The sequence below is a fragment of the Mauremys mutica genome, chromosome 4 (genome assembly GCF_020497125.1).
Source record: "Mauremys mutica isolate MM-2020 ecotype Southern chromosome 4, ASM2049712v1, whole genome shotgun sequence".
Taxonomy (NCBI): domain Eukaryota; kingdom Metazoa; phylum Chordata; order Testudines; family Geoemydidae; genus Mauremys; species Mauremys mutica.
This window is the reverse complement of record NC_059075.1, coordinates 19,924,903-19,947,004: the sequence shown is the minus strand read 5'-3', so window position 1 is coordinate 19,947,004 and position 22,102 is coordinate 19,924,903. Positions and strand designations below refer to the sequence as shown.

Here is a 22,102-nt window from a genome sequence, read left to right as displayed (position 1 = left end):
AGATAGCTAGGAGTGCTGGTAGCGTAGGGTCTGAGACGAGAGTCCAAATAGCCAGATAATCCTGCTGTAAGAGTGCCAATGCCTAAGATGATGGGGTGCCCAGGATTTCCAGGTTTGTGGATCTTGGGTAGCAGATAGAATACTCCTGGTCGGGGCTCTAGGGGAGGGTCTGTGTAGATTTGTTCCCATGCAGTAGCAGGGAGTTTGTTTTTCTGCTCCATAGCCAGGAGGCAGAAAGGGAAGGAATATGTGTCTACTGATAGTAGAGTATTGAGTCTAAGGAAGATCTAGAAATTCTCTGGAGTTTTTCTGCATCAGAGGATGCACTTTGTATCGTGAGCCCCAGTGTAACTATTCAGGTTTCTATTCAGAATATCAAAAGGCAGGAATTTGGGTCATCTGTCCTGAGGATACAGAGATCATTTATTTCCTGTACATTCTAACTCCTTAGCGTGAACATTTCATATAATTAAATGAGAACATAAGAATGACCCTACTGGCTTAGATCAATGGTCCATCTAGCCCAGTATCCTGTCTTCCAACAGTAGCCAATGCCAGATGCTTCAGAGGGAATGAGCAGAACAGGACAATTGTCAAGTGATCCATCACCTGTCATCCACTCCCAGCATCTAGCAGTCAGAGGCTTATTCATCTTGGCTAATAGCCATTGGTGGACTGATCCTCCACGAACTTACCTAATTATTTTTGAACCTAGTTCTACTTTTGGCCTTCACAGCATCCCCTGGCAACTAGCTCCGCAGGTTGACTGTGCGTTGTATGTAAAGAAATACTTCCTTTTGTTTGTTTTAAACCTGCTGCCTGTTAACTTCATTGGATGACCCCTGGTTCTTGTGTTATGTGAAGGTGTAAATAATACTTACTTCTTCACTTTCTCCACACCATTCATGATTTTATAGACTTCTATCATATCCCCCCTTACTCATCTCTTTTCCAAGCTCAACAGTCAGTCTTTTTAATGTCTTCTCATATGGAAGCTGTTCCATACACCTAATCGTTTTTGTTGCCCTCTTCTGTACCTTTTCCAATTCCAATATATCTTTTTTGAAATGGGGTGACCAGAATTGCATGCAGTATTTGAGGTGTGAACACACCATGTGTTTATAGTGTAACCTTTATTTTATTTAATGTTAATTAAACTTTAGTGGGTTCAGCTGTGGTAGCTACAGTCTAAAGTTCAACAGAGTTCATGATGTTTGTTTTGGATGTAGAGTCTATAGGTACACATGGAACCATAGACAAATAACACACACAGTTACAAGAGCATCTATCTTTTAGTAGTTTTATTAAAGTTACCAACCAAGTTATAAATGTTACAGCATATACAATTTCTAAAGATAAGTACAATATACCAGTTATACCTACAAACATACTTACATTCTCCTAGATGGTGTTTGTTGGCCCTTTTATGGATTGATCATCAATACAGGAGTGGTTCCTGCTGGAGTTTTCCATAGGAAGTTCAATTTTCCTGCTCTAGGCACCCTTTCTTATAATGTGAGTCTATCTATACCTACATTTTGCGCATGTACATGAAAGTGTTAACCCTTTCTTATTGGTCTGTGTCCCACTGAAATATAAGGGATCCCGAATTCTATAGGTTGTGTAGGTTCTTGTTAATATTGATGTACCACCTTTATCTATCTTGCGGTTAAGGCCTGTGTTAGAGACAATATTTGTTGTTACCGCACTTTGTAATTTACATTCAATCTTCCCAGCTATACTTCTGCAATATTACCAGTTGGTACCTCTTTTCCTATAATCTTTTGGGTTATTTCTCTGTTGTTGACTTACACCATCATTTCTTGTTTCCAAGGCCTAAAATAGTTAAGCTAAAGTCTTGCAGGCCTCAGCCCACAGGCTCTTGCATTTCAGCTTGTCTTACTCATGTCTACTACCTAGTTCCTTTAAATTAGGGTGACCAGCCAGCAACTGTTATCTCATCGTCAAGTGATGATTAGATAATAAGAGCCTAGTCACATACATATGACAGTAATAATTAATACAATAGCACATAACAAATCTAATTGATATAATGTTTAAATCTTATTTGTAACTTAAATCTGTGTTTAAAGATTATATATAACTTAACTCTATCTGCATGTCATTCTTTTATATTATGAGGGATTGGTTCTTTCTCTAGGGACTCTTAACCGGTGGAACAATTACTTCTTTGCATTGTGGTATATAGTTATAATAATATGGAGCTTCTGGAACTTGATATAGACTTATACTCTGCATTTCTTCATAAGTATTAACATCCTCATACCTTCTCTCATATTACTTCTGCCTGCTGCTGACAACATGGGAAAAGAAACAGGCTGAATCATATGCCGCAGGGAGTTAACCCTTTTCATACATATTGCTCTAAGTTTTTCTCCCATGTGACATAGGACAAGGATGGTAAACATAGTAAGGATACTGTAGCCAATAATCCATCCTTTTAATCCAATTCCCATTTTTTTAGGTGTACTGTTTTGTGAACTGCCACTATCTAAAATTTTAACATTTGCTTGATTTGCTTTATCCATGTTATTACTAATCTCAATTAAATGTGAATTTTTTTTCTAGTAATTGTTTTAGCTGTAAGGTTCGTGGTGGTATATATGCATGAAAAACTGGAGTACTTTGTTTAGTCAAGTCCTGATCATCGGGGTTAACTCAGAATAATAGTTTCATTTTAAAAAATGGATATCAGAGATATTGTTGTGTGACCGATTGTTGTAGGCACTTGTGGTTTAAAACAAAAATGTGGATTTTTTTGATCATACATCTATGTTTACCATGATAGAATTGTTTGTGATTGGTTACTACGCAATACTGTCCTTTTTCTGCATAGGCTATTTGCTCCATAGGATATTTCCATCTAGTTAGTTGTACTGGACATGATATTTGTGCTGCATTCACTACTAGTAAATCTCATTGGTACCTGTCCGGCTGACCACATAGTGGAGTTATTACCTTAAATATATTACACCTACAGATTCGTTCATGCCCCTTTTGAGAGCAACAAGCCATGTGCGGGCCTTTCCCAGTTTGGGTATCGTGATGATACACTATTAGCAGAGGTACTTGTATTCGTTCCTTGTAAATATAATTTTTTAGGTGGCCTATGGACTGAACAGTAGCCAATTGGTCAAACACATGCTTATCTGGGTTGAACACGGGTAGCAATGGAGTGAACGAAACACATAAGGTTTGTGACATGTTACAAGCTTTTCTAAAATAACATGTATCATGATTTGGATGTGGTGTCACAGATTCCAAGTTTCTAATAGCCCCGAATGATATTTTCTTACATTTCATTTGCCATTCAGCTTTCTCTCCTTTACACTTTTGAATACACTATGGGCAATACCAACTCAAAATTTGCTGGTCTCCAATTAATTCTGGTACCTTTTTCAGTTATAAGAATTGTAAGGTATTCTCAATGGTGTTGATTATATATTTCTCCATATGCTGAACAAATATTTTTCCCCAAGATAATGATTTCTGTTTTGATCATTATTATACTTTAGCAATTGATTGGTTTTTCTCTTGAGTTTTATTAAACAATTTAGTCATTTCATGCATATTATACACCGTAAATGATTTATCCGTTGGTAAACCATAAATTCCTTTTAACTTTTTAGATTAATCACTTGAATAGCTTCTTCCTGGATTACATAAATGTTGATTATTCCAACATTCACCTTATTCCAAATTGACATTCCTGTACCAAACAATCATGTAATACTATTTAGAATTAGCAAAAGCATCAACATGCTTAGTTACTAATGTCTGCACATCACCTTTCCCTTCTGCAATGTTTTTTAGGGTATACATTCCTGGTATTGTTACAGTTGAAACAATGTCACAAATGGAAATGACAACAGGTTGATTGTCTAATGCCGGTGCTGTAGTTATGCATAGCAAGTGATTGGTCAAAGCTACAGTGCACCCAGGTGTCCTTAGAAAATTTACTCCCAATAAATTGTAGTTTTTGTTTTGTTTTGTTTTTCAAATTTGCTAGTGCAAATACATGTGTTAAGTCCCCTATTTTTATCACCACTGGTTTTGATAACACCTCTGTGATCTGGGTACTTGCAAATGTTGCTAACACCCTGGGTTGTCCTGATGAGGAAGGGGATAATTCTGGATTTTTATCACTGATTATGCTGATTGAGGCTCCAATATCAATAATAAATTGAAAATGGCGGCCCCTCATCATTGCTGATACTGTGGGTCTCCCATTTACATCTCTTCCTAAAGGGGCTATAACTGCATGGAGTCTTTTGGCGTCACACATTCTGTTCTTCTGAGTCTATATTTTCCTTCGCTTCCTGGTTTTTGTACTCCATGCATGGAGTTGAAATCCAGGATGCCAGTTCAGTTGCTATTACAATGGGTTGAGGTGGGGCATGTTGGCTGGTCTAACATTATGGAATTCATTGGCCGCTGTATTTCTCGTCTACCATGCTTTTAAAAATCTAGTGTTCCCCCTATTTGATAAAGTTCTTTAATCATCGTGTTCATTATAGGACTAGGGGGTCGATAGATCAGGCTTCTCGGACGAGAGTGGTAATAATTCATGTCAGGCATGAATTGTTTTCTACTTGTGGTTGGAGAAGATGTTAAGGAGCATGTCCCTATCCCTTCATTCATGTTTCTAGGGTTATAGAATCTGGGATTTTGAATTTGGGGAAGTCGTGGTATAGCCCTCCTTCGGTCTGATCTGATTTTAATATTATTATCCAACCCTTTTGGACCAGTGATTGTCCCTGTGTCACAGTTTGTGGGCCATCTACTTTAATTACTGGTTTACCCGAGGCTCCTTGAACAGTTACTATAGGAGGGTGAGTTCTCTTGGAACCTTTCTGTTGGGTGTGAATATAACTACAGGCTTTGGACAATATGTCCAACACTTTTGGAACAGTTCTCCTGAGGTTGACATTACCCTGAACTGCTTACTTTACCCTGAACTGCTTACTTTACCCTGAACTGCTGGTTAAGAATTTTTAACAAGAAAATTAATATATTGTGGTTCTGTTTCCTTTCTAGGCATTTTATTAGCTATCCAAGCTGCAGAAAGTTTATGATGAAATTCACACGGTGACTTGCGTTCCCGTTGTTTCATGTTAGCTACCAAATAACTCCTGCCTAGCCTAGGTGCATATGTCTTTCTAACAGCTGCAGTGTCCCTCAATGATTTTTCCCCTTCTCGAAATTCTGGTGGCAACATAGTCCATAAGGCAGCTCTGTTTACAGTTAACTGTAAAATCTTAACCAAATCCTCTTCATCTAACTGGAACAACTTCTCTACTGTTTTTAAATGTGCTGCGTGGTCAGCCGCTGGATCTCCTTTTTTTCATTGGCCCAACCATTTTTGCAATGACTTCTAAGGTTTTTACATTTGTCACCATGGCTATTGGAGAGACTTGACTACTGGATTTTACTGGTTCCACATTAGAAAGAGTCTTTCTCCTCTTTCACAGTTATATTGGGGAGTCTGGGTTCCTCTTTCTCTAGAGGGACTGGTATCTCCCAAGTTTGGTCAACTTTAGCAGTAGACAATTTAGGTGTAGAGTTTTGCCATAATCCTTTACATTTTCTTTTGGCTGGGGTAGGTGACTGTAATTTAGGAAGATTTGGCACTGGCATGGGTTTCTCTGGAGATTCTGGTTTTGGCTCTAAAGTGGCTTGGAGTAAGTGGGTATATCAGATTCAAAATGAAATATGCATGCCACTTGTCCTTTTCATTATTCCTTCTGACTTAATTGACTTACTCATCTTTGTCCCTCTTTTTCCTCACTCTCACAACAGCTACTAATTGCTGTTTGTTCCATTTCTTGCTTTAAAACTCTAATATTTAATTTCTTATCAAAACTTCCATTACTGTTGTTTACTTGACAATGAGATGCTGTTCTAGGAAGAAGCGCTGCTAAGCAGAGATGGGGTCCACCTATCAAGGAAGGGGAAGAGCATATTTGGATACAGACTGGCTAACCTAGTGAGGAGGGCTTTAAACTAGATTTGAAAGGGGCAGGTAACCAAAGCCCACATGTAAGTGAAAAACATGGAGACCTGAGAGAGAGGCCGGAATTTGGAGGGAGCATGGGCAGGGATAAGGGAGAGACAAGACAGAATGCGGGGAGGAGGTGGAAATCAAATCAGTATCTTAGATGTCTGTATACTAATACAAGAAATATGGGGAATAAGCAGGAAGAACTTGAAATGCTAGTAAATAAACACAACTATGACATAGTTGGCAACACAGAGACTTGGTGAGATAATACGCGTGACTGGAATATTGGTATAGAAGGGTACAGCTTGCTCAGGAAGGACAGGCAGGGAAAAAAGGGAGGAGGTGTTGCCTTATATATTAAAAACATACACACTTGGACTGAGGTTGAGATGGAAATAGGAGACAGGCTTGTTGGATCTAGAGTCCATAGGAACATATGAAACCATAGGCAAATAACACATACAAGTACAAAAGCATCTATCTTTTAGTAGTTTTATTAAAGTTACCAACAAAGTTATAAATGTTATAGCATATACAATTCCTAAAGATAAGTACAATGTACCAGTTATGCCTACAGACATACTCACATCCTCCTAGAAGATGATAGTCTGTTGGCCCTCTCATGGATTGATAATCAATATGGGAGTGGCTCCTGCTGGAGTCTCCCATAGGAAGCTCAATTTTCCTGCTCTAGGCACCCTTTCTTATAGTGTGAGTCTGTCTATACCTACGTTCTGCGCATGTACACGAAAGTGTTAACACTTTCTTTCTTATTGGTCTGTGTCCCCTAAAAATATAAAGGATACTGAATTCTATAGGTTATGTAGGTTCTTGTTAATATTGACGTACCACCTTTATCTTGCGGTTAAGGCATGTGTTAAAGACAATATTTGTTGTTACAGCACTTTATAATTTAAATTCAATCTTCCCAGCCTTACTTTCGCAATATTTCCAATTGGTACCTCTTTTCCTCTAATCTTTCGGGTTATTTCTCTGTTGTTGACTTATGCCATCATTTCTTGTTTCCAAGGCCTAAAATAGCTAAGCTAAAGTCTTGCAGGCCTCAGCCCACAGGCTCTTGCATTTCAGCTTGTCTTACTCATGTCTACTACCTAGTTCCTCTAAATACTGATCAATCTTAGGCCTGGTCTACACTAAGGGCGGGGGTCCAACTAGGGTACGCAAGTTCAGCTACGCGAATAGCGTAGCTGAACTTGAAGTACCCTAGTTCGACTTACTTACCCGTCCAGACGCGGCGGGGTCAAACTCTGCGGCTCCAAGGTCAACTCCGCCACCGCCGTTTGGGGTGGTGGAGTTCCGGAGTCGACCGGAGCGCGCGGGGAGTTCGAACTATCACGTCTTGATTAGACGCGATAGTTCGAACTCGGAGAAGTCGGTCGACGCGGTGAGTATGGACCTGCCCTTATACTTTTATAATCCTACAAATCAACTCTTATTAACATACAGTGAATCTATGTCATATTACACATTGATTAATCATAACATCACACAATAAATGGATAGTAAACTAAAATAATTGGCTACAATACAGTGGCATTATATCATCTACTGTCTTATTATTTATACCTTTCCTAATGGTTCCTAACATTGTTACTTTTTTTTGACTGCTGCTGCACACTGAACAGATGTTTTGAGAGAATTGCCCACAATGACTTCAAGATCTCTTTCTTGAGTGGTAATAACTAATTTAGACCCCATCATTTTTTATGTATCATTGGGATTATGTTTTCCAATATGCATTACTTTGCATTTGTCAACACTGAATTTCATCTTTAATTTTTGTTGCCCAGTCACTCAGTTTTGTGAGATCCCTTTGTAACTCTTTGCACTCAGCTTTGGACTTAACTATCTTGAGCAATTTTGTATCATCTGCAAACTTTGCCACCTCACTGTTTACCCCCTTTTCCAGATCATTTATGGGTATGTTGAACAGAATTGGTTCCACTATAGACCCTTAGAGGACCCTGCTATTTACCTCTCTCCATTCTGAAAACGGACCATTTATTCCTACCCTTTTGCTTCTTGTCTTTAACCAGTTACTGATCCATGAAAGAGTCTTCCCTCTTATCCCATGACTCCTTACTCTGCTTAAGAGGCTTTAGTGTGGGACCTTGTCAAAGGCTTTCTGAAAGTCCAAGTACACTATACTTGTACAATATACACTATATCCAATGGATCACTCTTGGAGGGGCAGAAGCTGTGAGGGCTCCACCAACCCGCAGGCTCTGAGTCCAATCCCTGAAGGGGCCTGCAGCCTGCCAAGAGGGCAGTGTGTGTTGTGATGGTGGCTGCAGCCCCTTAGGGGCATCTAGCAAAGCAGGGCAGAGGGGTGAGGTGGGCATGAATCCTCCAGGGCAGGAGAATGATGTGAGGCACCCACAACACCAGAACACTGTTTATAGGAGGGGTGCTGAAAGCCATTGAACAAACCTGTAAACACTGTACATGATGGAAACCAGGCATTCAGTTGCTAATATTACTTCAGTCAAGCAGGCACATGGCAAGCAGAAAGCACACAACAAACAGACAGACAATAAACTCACCCCAAGGGTCATATAGTTACTTCCTCTCTTCTGGAGAACTCCCTCGCAAAACCTCCGTTTGCTGCTCCTGTTGGCTAGCTCGAACATCTGATACATGAGCATATAAGTTACGATATTCTGCAAGCATCTTGTGTGTGATTGATTGATAAGTATCTCGTAAAATTAAAATAAAAGTGCAGACAAGTTTGTAATGACCTAAGAATATAAGAATTTGATCAGTAAACATTTTTGTATCAGTGTTGAAGTCTACACTTATCCCAAGTGACACGTACATATGACCATTAGATTTTTCTGAAATAGCTGGGAAACGACTCTCTGTGAATCAAGTTTAATTTCTATGGAAAACACTGACCTGTGCGACACTCATACCCACTTCCCTTTTCCTCACAATAAGGAATTGGCTTTGATTTCCTGCAAATGACAAACTTCTTGCATCATCCCAAATTACACATCCCTGCATGATCTGGGAAGTGGCCTCTTCCACACCTATCATTTATGTTTGCAGAAAAAGCTACAACAGATGACATTCCTACCCCATTTCCATTTTCCAAATCTACTTGAATATTTACCGGGATTTGACTTCTTCTAAGTGACAAAATATCTTTCAGGTCACCTCAAATTACATGTCTGTGTCATTAGATCATTCTAAAGATTCTGCAGTGAAGTCTGACTGTTAATAAGACATCTTCTTGACATGTGTGATCCTAGTAAGTAAACAGAGAAATATCTGCTTAGTTTAGTAATAATCTTTATTACTAATCGTCTTGTAGGAAAGGAAAAAGTGAGAACCTAGTTTATTTTTCAGATCCTGTGGTGATTTTTTTCAGAGCTGGCAATTAAGTAAACTGAACAAATCTGATGTGGGAATTCTTGAGACAGTATTAAGACTCAATGCAGCTTTTGGTCTCTTTACAATTAGATCCCTGCTGTAAACTGACACTGTCCTCTACTGTCTAAAAATGGAATAGCAAGGAAATGTCTACAATATGAAATATACAGTATTATAAAAATCGCAGAAAACAGCAGAGAGTTTCCTATTGTTTTAAATGCAGTCTAGATTTAGGAGAGCGATAAAGCACAAAATTTTATGGGCAATAATGGAAGCTTATTTTACCCTGGTGTTAATTTTCCAGATTTTAATACCGTACTATGTGTTTGCTAAAATGGCAGACAATTAACTCCAGAAGGCCTAAAAAGGTGTTTGTTTGAAGAACTAAAAATCCAACATACTTCTGAGCTTTCTCTGTTCATTTTGGGGTTATTTGCCAGGCTAGATTTTTTCCCAGGTCATTTTCAATTAATTTTGGCAGATTTAATTTATCTAACTAATGTTATGCTACTGAGGTAGACTGTAAATAGTATAATTTGGAAGGGGGAAGAAAGGGTTTTTTTAAAAAAACTTTTTGGAAGTTGTAACTTCTCCAGAGTCCTTAATTTGACACACTTTTATGTATCTCCTCCCCAAAGTAAAATTCTAATCAGTATTCAATATTTCCATTGTGCACGTTCACAGTAGTTTATGTTGTAGCCTAATACTGTGCATGTTCAAATGTAACGTATTAACCATATCACACTTCTCAGTCTTGTATAGGTAGTCAGCCAAACGCTCGGGACTGGCCAATTTGTGCTTGATACAGATTTGTGTTTTTATGTGAAGGGTGGAAAATGCAAGTGTAGCTTGGTCCTCTGGATACTACTCTGCAGCTGCCAGTAACCCCAAAGATCACTTTGGCAACTGGGAATCATGTGGATGCAGCAGCATCCTGTCCATGTCCCAGTCCTCCAGCCACACCACCTATATCTTGGACCAAGAGCCTGGGGCTTGTAGAAACTTTTGTGTCAGCTTTGTGGTAAGTGTTTCTTAGGAGGCTGAAATTGGACCCTTATTCTCAGTTCCTTATCCAAAGGCTATTTAAAAAATTTTTTAAATTGCTTTCTGCACAAATGCTGCCACATGATACAACCCCATTTTCGATTTTGCAACTGTTCCTAGAATGTGTAATTAGCTTTGACTTCCTGAACATGACAAACTATTTTTGACAGTGCTTTATATGGAAATGAAGCTTAGGGTCATGGAGTGTCAGGTTCCAGCTATTTCAGAAAGGTCTAACAGAAGTGACCTGTCATTTTGGATGGCCAGAGAGGTAGTTTGCAATTTTACACATCCTTAAATGTCACTTATTCAAATTATGAGACAATGACAGTGGCTGAGATAAGGGTCGTCTTTGTGTCTCAAAAAGGTATATTCTTAACATATTAAAATTCATACATTTGTTTTCATGAACCGTGAATATTTAAATTTATATTAATGAGATTCTCTCCTCCCTCCCCGCCCCCGTTAGCTTTTTAATAAGGACAAAGGAAGGAGGAATGAGGGACCAAGTTTGGTTTTGTGCGATACCTCCAGCCTGGGGAAAGCCTCAGCTGAGTCATTTTATTTTTTTTGAACTGTTTTAAGTTAATCGAGTTGCCTCCCCTCCCCATATTCCCTATGATCCCATCCCGGGAACTGGGCGTCTGCTAGAGGTGCCAGTCCTAGAAGATGCCCTGCCCGCTCAAATGCCTTTTCTGCGGATGCCTGGGCGGCTGGTGGCAGGATCCGCGTTCGTACTCCCCGCGTCTCGCTGCTCCCCCGCCGGGCCGCTGGCTCCTCGGGCCGGGTGTCAAAGGCCGAGCCCACGGGCGGAGCCGCTGCTCTTAGCAGGGGGCAGCGGAGTCTCCTTGGGGACCACAGGCCCATGCGCTGGCTCCGCCCGCTGGTTGGGGGCGGGCTGGGCCCGTGGACCGAGGGGACCTTGTCACTGACCCGTTGCGGGGGGGGTGGTGGGTGGAGTGTGGGTCTGTCTCCCCGGGAGTCCTGGCTGCTTGCGGGGGGCGGGGGGGTCCGGGATCCGAGCCTTCCCGCCCCAGGACCACTCGACCCCCGTGCCGGGCCCGGCACGTCTCCCTCTCCCCCCGCCCCCTTCCCGGACGAGCCCCTTCGAGGCCCCGCCTGTGGGGCGGGCGCTCCGGAAAGGGGCAGCGCCGGCCGGTCCCCGCGTGGCAGCGGTCTCATTGGGGCCGGGATGGAGGCAGCGGCGCCGTCGGCTGGCGGCTTCCCCCTGGGCAGAGCCCTCTCCTGGCCCCCGCGCCCGTACTGCCTGCGGCGCTCGGGCTCCCTGGAGCTCGGGGGCGGCTGCAGGGCGCCGGTGCGGGTGCGGGTGCTGGTGATCAACACGGGCGGCACCATCGGGATGGTGGAGGAGGAGAAAGGTGAGGGGAGCGCCCGGCGGGGCAGAGGGGCTGGTGTGTGGGCGGGAGCTGTGAGGGCACCGCCAGCCCGCAGGCTCTGGGTCGATGGTGGCCGCAGTCCCTGAGGGGCACCTAGCAAAGCAGGGGGGTGGGTGGGCAGGAGACTTTCACCCACGAAAGCTCATGCTGCAAAACGTCTGTTAGTCTATAAAGTGCCACAGGATTCTTTGCTGCTTCTACAGAACCAGATTAACACAGCTACCTCTCTGATACAGGAGACTGGTGTGAGGCACCAGGACACTGTGGATAGGCGGGGTGCTGAAAGGCATCGCACAAACTTGTAAACACAGCCCATGATGGGAGCCAGGTATTTAGCTGCTATTATTGCTTCAAGCTTGGGGTGGCGCTGCTCTCCTAGTTCTAGCACCCCGGGGGTACCCACCTGTCGCGGCGATTGAAGGGCGGGCATGAATCCCTCGGGGGCGCACGGCAAGGTGCGGGGGCGGGAGGGATTGGGTGTGAGCTCCCAAGGGGAATCCAGAAATAACTAGCTCCTTTTTAAACCTAGGTAGGAGGCCCTAACTGGCTGTTTGATTCAGATATCACTACAATGATGCTGGTAGGCTGGGGAAAGCAATCTGAAAACATAGCCAGGAGTGTGTCTCTCCCTATCATTGAGGGTGTATGGCCACAGTTGGTTACTGACTCATCATCAGTAATAGTCAGGACTAGAACTAGTTGGGAATTTTCTAACAAAACAGGTTTTTGCTGGAAAATGCCAATTTTATCAAAACCTAAGTGGTGGTGTGAACAATTTGGTTTTAACCAACTTTCTCCGAAATGCAGGCAGGGTTCTGTCAGAAGCTGCCTGGTTTCCTGCCCGCTTACCTGGGTTTCCAGAGTTGCCAGCAGTGGGATAGCTCCACCACGCGGACTGCCAGGAACCCCAAGTTTTTTAGGGTTAGCAGCCCTGCCATGCTGAGTGCCCTGGAGGCAGGGCTTCCAGACTCCCTGCCATGGAGCCAGGGGGCTAGGTGCTCTGGGAGCTCCAACTCTAGGAGGGGCGCTCAACATATATCGACAATGCAATTAAAAGCCCACGTCTGGCCCATGCCAACTGACTTGGGGCTTGGGCTAAGGGGCTATTTAATTGCAGTGTAGATGTCTGGGCTCGGGCCCAGGCTCTGTGACCCTGTGAGGTGGGAGGGTCCCAAAGCTTGGGTTCCAGGACAAGCCCGAACATCTATACTGCAGTTAAACAGCCCCTTTGCCCAAGCCCTGTGAGCCTGAGTCAGCTGGCACAGGCCAGTCACAATTTTTCATTTCAGCGTAGACATACCCTGGGGCTTCTAGCTCCTCACTCTGACTTTCTGGGCATACTAGAAAATCCATCTATTGGCTTTGGCTTGTGGAGAGGGAAGAGATGCTTATGGGTTGGTTTGTTTATGAGGGAGGGGGAAGGTAGGATATTAATATGGTCAATAAGATTAATTCTGGCTGGTCAATCTTGGTGACAGTGAGTGAAGATACGTTGTTAGTTTTGTTTTCTATTGATTGTTGATTTTAAGAATCTGTCAAGTGTGGAATTTTTTTCTTGTTTAAACAAAGACATTTTAAGGTAAGATTTTTCCATTTTAATTTTGGGTATTTTCTTCTATCTTGCTTTAATCACATCCCTCTAACACTGAATAATAATCTTGTATCCACTGGTGTCAGCAGAGCTGTCTTCCTGAATCTAGTGTCTTATAGCCTCCCTGACATTAGTGAAAACAAACTTATTCAGTGTTAAAGGAATGTGGTTAAAAGAGAATTGTTTAGTCTGTTTTTGTGTTTTGTTCTGGCTAGGGTAAATCATTAATGAATCACATTTTGCTTGATTAAACTTTCACTTTCCTTTTCATAGAATCATAGATCTTTCTTCATCTTTTCATATGATTCTATGAAAAGGAAAGTGAAAGTTTAATCAAGCAAAATGTGATTCATTAATGATTTACCCTAGCCAGAACAAAACACAAAAACAGACTAAACAATTCTCTTTTAACCACATTCCTTTAACACTGAATAAGTTTGTTTTCACTAATGTCAGGGAGGCTATAAGACACTAGATTCAGGAAGACAGCTCTGCTGACACCAGTGGATACAAGATTACGCTCTTTACAACGATACTGGCTTCATACTGACTAAACGAAATTCTCAACGTGTCTCAACACATAACAGAAGATTTTCTGGTTCATCTCTTTCAGGGTGTTCAGCTGTCTTTATAAGTAAAGTCTCCACAATTTGCTTTAAATACAAGCCTTCCTTTATATACATTAATTTCACCTTGTTCTCCTCGAACTTTAGTCAGTGACTAGAAACTGCCGTGAGTGTACTGTCTGTTAATAGCCCTGCATAAAAAGGCATAATTTATTCAAAGGTAAAGTAAACAAGCTTTATGCATGTGAGGCGGATGAATGATCACAGGGTAAGACTAGGTCCTCCCACAGTAGGAGCTGGTTACGTTTAAGGGAGCATGTAGTCCAGTCATAGCACATCAGGTATTGGACTGTATTTTTTACACACACACACACACACACACACACACACACACACACACACACACACACACACACACACACACACACACACACACACACACACACACACACACACACACACACGATTGGTGCTTCTGAATTACTCTTCCCTGAGGTGTGGCTTATTAACATAAGTTTATCTTAAAACCTTCTGCTCCAATCCATTATGCCCTGCTTAAGTGATTTGCTCCTGCTCCTCACTGCAGGTAGCTCCAGCCAACCTTTCCCTTTGGCTGGTATGGAGAGGTTCATCCCCAGCCTTTTCTAACTCTGCATCCCTTCTGGGTTTTCTGCACGTCTCTTTACCTTTGTATCAGCCCTGGGCTATCACCACGTCATGCTTGGTCATCTGACACAACCACTGGCCCAAGCCCATCACGAGGGGTGTGGTGGATAACTATGTCCAGTGAAACTGTGGGGCTAAACTAGAGCTGGTTGGAAAATTTCTGATGAAACAGAATTTCATTGGAATTTTTCACAAAATCAAGTTGGGTTTGACACACTTATGCCAAATCACAGGTAGGGTTCCATTGGTTCCCTGCCAATTCACCTAATGAGCTACTGGGAAGCCCTGCCAGCTGGACAGCTCCAGGATGGAGGATTTCAGGCTTTCAGGTTCCATGGTGGTAGGACAGCCCTGGGATTAAGGACACTGGGCTTCCAGGGTCCACAGCTCTGGGGCAACCCTTCCATGCCAGTGCCTTCAGGCTCCCTATCATGGAACCAGGCAGTCGTGGAAGTCTTGCGAGACCCAGCTCTAGCCAGAGGTCTCAGTCTAGGCCCCCAGCTCTGCAGCAGGGAGCCTGGAAACCCTGGAGGCTCACTCGGGCAGAGCTGGGAGCCTGGAGGTAGTGGGATAGATTCCAGGGCCCATGGCTCTGTAGCAGCCGCACTATTTGGACAGCCCCAGGGCCAGAAACCCCAGGGTATCCAGACTCCTGGGCCAGCTGGTTCCCTGTGTGTTTGAGTCCTGAGCCCTGGGGGACTGCAATTCCTGGAGTCCCTGGCAGTCTGCATGTTGGGGCTTCCCCAGATCCTGGGATCTCTGACAGCCACTGACTGAATTTGACATTAATAGTGGTAAAATTGAGAAGAATGTCAATTTCAGTAACTGGTCTGTGGAGTGTATGTTTCAGAAATACCATGTGTCAGGCTTTCCAATGTGTAATTGGTTTTGGTTTTCCAGTTCCCAAGAAATTTTGAAATATTTGGTTTTGTTCCAATCATAAAATCATAGAATATTAGGGTTGGAAGAGACCTCGGGAGGTCATCTAGTCCAACCCCCTGCTCAAAGCAGGACCCACACCAACTAAATCATCCCAGCCAAGGTTTTGTCAAGCTGGGCCTTAAAAACCTCTAAGGATGGAGATTCCATCACCTCCCTAGGTAACCCATTTCAGTGCTTCACCACCCTTCTAGTGAAAGTGTTTCCTAATATCCAGCCTCCCGGACTGCAACTGAGACCATTGCTTCTCGTTCTGTCATCTGCCACCACTGAGAACAGCCGAGCTCCATCCTCTTTGGAACTTCAGGTAGTTGAAGGGCTGCTATCAACCCCCCTCCCCTCACTCTTCTCTTCTGAAGACTAAATAACCCCAGTTCCCTCAGCCTCTCCTCATAAGTCATGTGCTCCAGTCCCCTAATCATTTTCATTGCCCTCTGCTGGACACTCTCTCCAATTTGTCCACATCCCTTCTGTAGTGGGGGGACCCAAACTGGACACAATACTCCAGGGGTGGCCTCATGAGTGTTGAATAGAGGGAAATAATCACTTCCCTCGATCTGCTAGCAATGCTCCTACTAATACAGCCCAATATGCTGTTGGTGTTGGCAATGAGGGCACATTGCTGACTCATATCCAGCTTCTCATCCACTGTAATCTCCAGGTTCTTTTCTGCAGAACTGCTGCGTAGCCAGTTGGTCCCTAGCCTGTAGCGGTGCATGGGATTCTTTCTTACTAAGTGAAGTGTTGACATTTGTCACAAATCAAATATTATTGAGTTTCGGCCTTCTTTACTCAACTCCCCTTAAAGGACCAGCCCACTCTGTGACAAAGCATATTCTGGGAAGCCTATTTAGTTCCATTTAACATAGTGAATCATAGATTATTATGGTTGGAAGGGACCTCAGGAGGTCATCTAGTCCAACCCCCTGCTCAAAGCAGGACCAATCCCCAAATCCCTAAAAGGCCCCCTCAAGGATTGAACTCACAACCCTGGGTTTAGCAGGCTGATGCTCAAACCATTGAGCTATCCCTCCCCGCATCATGAATGCTTGGAGCTACTTTATAAACCAGTGGTTTCCCCTTTTTTTTCAGATTGAGGGTCAAACACAGTATTTCACAAAGATCAAGTTGCCACATGCAATACTTGGGAGCAGATGCTCTATTCTGTTCCTCTTCCTTTATTCCACTCATATGGCACAGCGGGAGGTGAAACCATACACCAGTCCCTTGTTGAGGATTTTCTCAACATAGTTGTTCCCAGTGGTCATAGAGTTGGTATAGCCAGATCCTATGCCTTCCTCCCCACAGTCCCTAGTGTAGGAGACATATTACGGATGGAGACAATGTGGGATGCCTGTCAGGAGCACACTATGCTCTAGCTTCTGTACCTGGTATATGGTCCCTAGGGGACTGTTGCCAGCTCATTCAAGTTAGAGGAGCTCCTGGACTTTAATTGGGGCTGGAACAGAGAATGAGGGATCTATGAGACACTTGTTTCTCCTCACTTTCCTCTTTCCTGGGTTGCCTGTGCTGTGTGTGGGGAGTGTCTCTCTTTTGCTAGCTGCTATGCTAGGCTCAGACAGAGCCATTTGAGTTCCTGTCCTTCTGGAGTCCATATAATTCAGCAGCTGAGCAGCCAGAGCTTAATCTTTCTTCCCTTTGTGATCATAGGTGCTGGAACTGGGGGTGCTGCAGCACCCACTGGCTTGGAGTGGTTTCCATTATATACAGGTTCAATGGCTCTCAGCACTCCCACTATATAAATTGTTCCAGCACCCTTGCTTGTGGTGCAGCAGGGGAGCTGCTAAGTAGTTGCAGTAGGGAAAGGGCTGCTGTTGTGTTCAGAGTGGTCTGAGGTGATGGTCAGAGCTGCTGCACTGGAAGTGGTAGGAGGCAGCACCTTCTGTCTCTTCCCTGTAGTGATGGGCTGATTCATACACTTCAGTTTAAAAAACAGAGTTTGGCTCAGGGACCGCAGTTTTGATTTAGAATTAGATATCCACTTCCTTAACCCAGATATGCCCAAAGGGCCCCCTTTTAGTGCTTTAAGGGCCACAGGGCAGAAACCCCTGTGATAAACAGGTGTGTGTGTGGTGGTGAGGGGAGGCTGTTTTAATACTAAGTGGATCAGCTCTGATGCTTCTATAGAATTAAGCCTAGCAAAAAGACAGTTACTTAAATTTGGTGCAAGCTCTTGCTGTGTAATTTGGGACATACTACAATGATGAGTCAGCCAGAGGTCCATTTAAAAGCAAGACAGATTAGCAAAGGACCTGAGAATATTAATGTGTCTCTGTTGTCCAGGTCCCACTACAGATATCTGGGGTAAACTGACCACAAGTCTGGATTTAGCTATCATAGAATCATAGAATCTCAGGGTTGGAAGGGACCTCAGGAGGTCATCTAGTCCAACCCCCTGCTCAAAGCAGGACCAAACGCAACTAAATCATCCCAGCCAGGGCTTTGTCAAGCCTGACCTTAAAAACCTCTAAGGAAGGAGATTCCACTACCTCCCTAGGTAACCCATTCCAGTTCTTCACCACCCTACTAGTGAAAAAGTTTTTCCTAATATCCAACCTAAACCTCCCCCTCTGCAACTTGAGACCATTACTCCTTGTTCTGTCATCTTCTACCACTGAGAACAGTCTAGATCCATCCTCTTTGGAACCCCCTTTCAGGTAGTTGAAAGCAGCTATCAAATCCCCCCTCATTCTTCTCTTCTGAAGACTAAACAATCCCAGTTCCCTCAGCCTCTCCTCATAAGTCATGTGCTCCAGCCCCCTAATCATTTTTGTTGCCCTCCGCTGGACTCTCTCCAATTTATCCACATCATTCTTGTAGTGTGGGGCCCAAAACTGGACACAGTACTCCAAATGAGGCCTCACCAGTGCTGAGTAGAGGGGAATGATCACATCCCTTGATCTGCTGGCAATTCTCATATTTATACAGCCCAAAATGCCATTAGCCTTCTTGGCAACAAGGGCACACTGTTGACTCATATTCAGCTTTTCGTCCACCGTAACCCCTAGGTCCTTTTCTGCAGAACTGCTGCCCAGCCATTCGGTCCCTAGTCTGTAGCAGTGCATGGGATTCTTCCGTCCTAAATGCAGGACTCTGCACTTGTCCTTGTTGAACCTCATCATATTTCTTTTGGCCCAATCCTCTAATTTGTCTAGGTCCCTCTGTATCCTAGCCCTACCCTCCAGCGTATCAACCTCTCCTCCCAGTTTAGTGTCATCTGCAAACTTGCTAAGGGTGCAGTCCACACCATCCTCCAGATCGTTAATGAAGATATTGAATAAAACCGGCCCCAGCACCGACCCTTGGGGCACTCCACTTGATACCGGCTGCCAACTAGACATGGAACCATTGATCACTACCCGTTGAGCCCGACCATCTAGCCAGTTTTCTATCCACCTTACCGTCCATTCATCCAGCCCATACTTCTTTAACTTGCTGGCATCTGTGAAAATAGCTAGGTATCTGTGAAAATAAAATCAGCAAATGGAAGCCCAAAACACTTGAAACTGTGGGCTGTGCTTCTAAGGTGGAACGATTCTATGCAACAGCACAGCAGCAGAAGTGGCCATTTGTGATGAAGTTAGGAGCAGTATCTCCTTCACAGGAGGAGAGATTCTAATGGAACGAGTGAAATGTCTGAAGCTTGAAAGCATGTTAAGTATATTGTGTAAACCAAAGTACTCTGGCAATAGTCCAGACAAGTCCAGTTAAATGCTGTTGCTGTCTTGTGAGAAAGTTGGCAATGAAAAGGCATGCTATTTAACTTAAGGCAAGCCAAGAAAGAGATTAGCAAGTGCCTAAAATCAGTCTTTCCATTAGTTTGGAAAGTGCATACACCCCCAAGCTAAATGGGCATAGCTTGGCATTACCTAGTATGCACACAGTTTCTCTGCTCGTTTGGGCATTTAAATAACAATAAAAGAGACTTTGGTACTGAATCTGAAAAACAGGGAAATTGTAGATGCTGGCTCAAATACGATGATTAGGCCAGACAAACTGAGAGAGCTAGGAAGTGGAGAATCAAAGAAAATGAGTGAGCACCAAACTAACAGGCACTAACAGTAGTCCAAAAACTGGGTTGAGAATTTGATTTCTGCAGTCTGAGAATGAGTTCTGGGAAGCTGAAATAGGTTTACTCATGTTAAGTTTGAATTGAATTGGATAATGATGCCAATAAAGAGAGTTAAATTTAATTTAAAAAAAAGTGTTTCAGATGGAGTGTCTCGTAAGCAGTAAGACACAAATTTTTTCTAAAGTTTTGGACAGACTTTGGACTTCAGGTGTGGGACTCTAGAATTATGATTTCTGTCTTGCCTAAAATTGGACTTCCATACCCAAGTTCATGACTCAAATTGGGAAAAATCTAAATGCACACAACTGAAAGTATCCTGGATCTCAGATCACTAATAGCCTCTGAAATTCCTGCGTGACACTGTGGGTTTTTAAAAACCAATCCCTTCCTATTCCTCTCATCTAAACTCTTTGGCTACAATTTAAAGGTCTTGTCAGTTCAAAGTCAACTCTGCCAACTGCAGTCAATAGGAGCTGCAGGGGCGGTGCCTGCAGGCAGTGGCATGCGGAGACCCCTTCCCCCTGCCCCTGCCTAGGAGCTGCTGCCAGAGAGGGGTGCGGGTCGCTTTCAGGAGCTGCCTGAAGTGAGCACCACACCCCAACCCCCTGCCCCAGCCCAGCCTCCAGAGCCCATCCCCCACACCCTCTCCTGCACCCCAACCCTTCCCCCAGCCCAGAGCCCGTCCCCAACCTCCTGCCCCACCCCAGAGCCCATCCCCTGCACCCAAACCCCCGCACCCATTCCTTCACCCCAACCCCCGCCTCACCCTAAAGCCTGCACCCAAACGCCCTCCCAGAGCTCAGATCCTCACCCCTCCCACACCCAAACTCCCTCCCAGAGCCTTAGGCAGGTGGGGAGGGGAGCAGGACTTGGATCTGTTCTGGGCACCACCAAAAATTATACAAACCTGCCACCCCTGGAGCAAGGGGCAGTGCGGGTGGACTTCCTTTCCCCCTCCTTTGCTTTTCCCTTTCCCCCACCCCTCCGGGGGAGCAAAAGGCGGCTGCTTTTCCCATTAACCCACATCTGACACCCACTTTCCCGGAGCCAAGCCACCTGGAACTGATGCAGAAGCTGGGCCAGTCTCGGCCAGTGGGGTGGAGGGGTACAGTAGTGGGGGCTTGGCTGTAGGCGCGGGGGGAGGCTGAAGATGCCGTGCCTAGGAGCGCATAAGGTAAATCCAGCTCTGATTATGGTATTTATTCTCCATCAAGATCTGGAATTAAAGGAAAATTGGGGACAATCCAATCTCCTCCAACCCAGCATGTTTTTATAGATGGTCCATTCGGAATGGACCTTGGATAATTACAACCTCTAGACTGCAAGATACTAAACCTCCAAAATATAACAATTATAGGTAGAGAGGAAATTCTTCTTAGGAATTACTGAAGAAAATAAACTATGTTTTCATTTACAAGCCTTTATATTGAGTGCCTCCTAGCGACTGGGTGTGGTTCTTGCCCCTGGTTTGTTTTCAGTGGCTCGGCCCCCTGGCCAATCACAAAGTCTAATAACTAATAGTCTGTTTGCCCTCACTAGGGTCTTCAGCCCAAGCTCTGGGTTCTTTACATTTGGCCCTTTGTTTGGGCTCTAAAATAAGGCCTATCACTTCTTGGGGTTAATGCCACTTTACCTGGGGAGGAATCTGGGCCCACCCACTACTCCAGGTTCCAACCCAGGGACACTATACACAGCAGCCACATACTGCTTATTCCAGTCCATCACTGCTATTTCCCTGGGTCTCTTCCTGCTTGGCCCTTTTAGCTTCACCTGATCTCAGGGTTCAAGTTCTTAGGTCCTCTCTCCCTGCAAGCCCAGCTAAGCAAAATTCAGCCAGAAACAAACTCTGGCAATCCTTCAAGCACCTGTGGCCAGAGAGGAGCCCCCTTCTGTTTCCAGTCAGGAACTAACCTGCTAAGGGCCTGCAGCTCCTTTTGTCTGAGTCTGGTAGGTTCTGATTGGCTGCTTTTGAGAGGCCTCTCTAGGCAGGTCTGGAGTACCCATTTTTGCTGCTCCTTTTCTGTCAGTTCGCTGCTTCCCGGGGCATGGTCTAGGAGGACCGTGGAGCCTTCTGTAGGGAGCCACACAAGCCAGGTGCACCCCGTCACACTGAGATTAATCTGTTATTGCTTGTTGCACAGATGGATGCTTTCCAGATTCCATCTGTAAGAAAAAAATGTGTTCATGTATCTGTGTCAAGCCAGCAAGACATTGCTGCAGATCATTGAAGCTAATAAATAGTACAGATCACATATGCGTGTTCTAGTGGAACACTGGCTCATTCATGCTTTGTATAATGTTTTGTACTACTCTATTTTACGGATACTGTCATTTAAAACATCTTCAATGTCAGCTTGTGGAGTCTGGGAGATGAGAAATCCAGGCCTGATA

General features: G+C 44.1%; 1 protein-coding gene across 2 annotated transcripts in view; it reads left to right on the top strand.

Moving 5' to 3' along the window:
* Positions 1-11,626: 11,626 nt before the first annotated feature.
* Positions 11,627-22,102, top strand: part of ASPG (asparaginase) — a 74,597-nt gene continuing 64,121 nt past the window's right edge. For both annotated transcript variants that reach the window (XM_045017052.1, XM_045017051.1), the window contains exon 1: positions 11,627-11,838. In XM_045017052.1, coding sequence (XP_044872987.1) covers positions 11,652-11,838 — 187 coding nt within the window. In that variant the 5' untranslated portion in view covers positions 11,627-11,651. The remainder of the gene's footprint in view (positions 11,839-22,102) is intronic.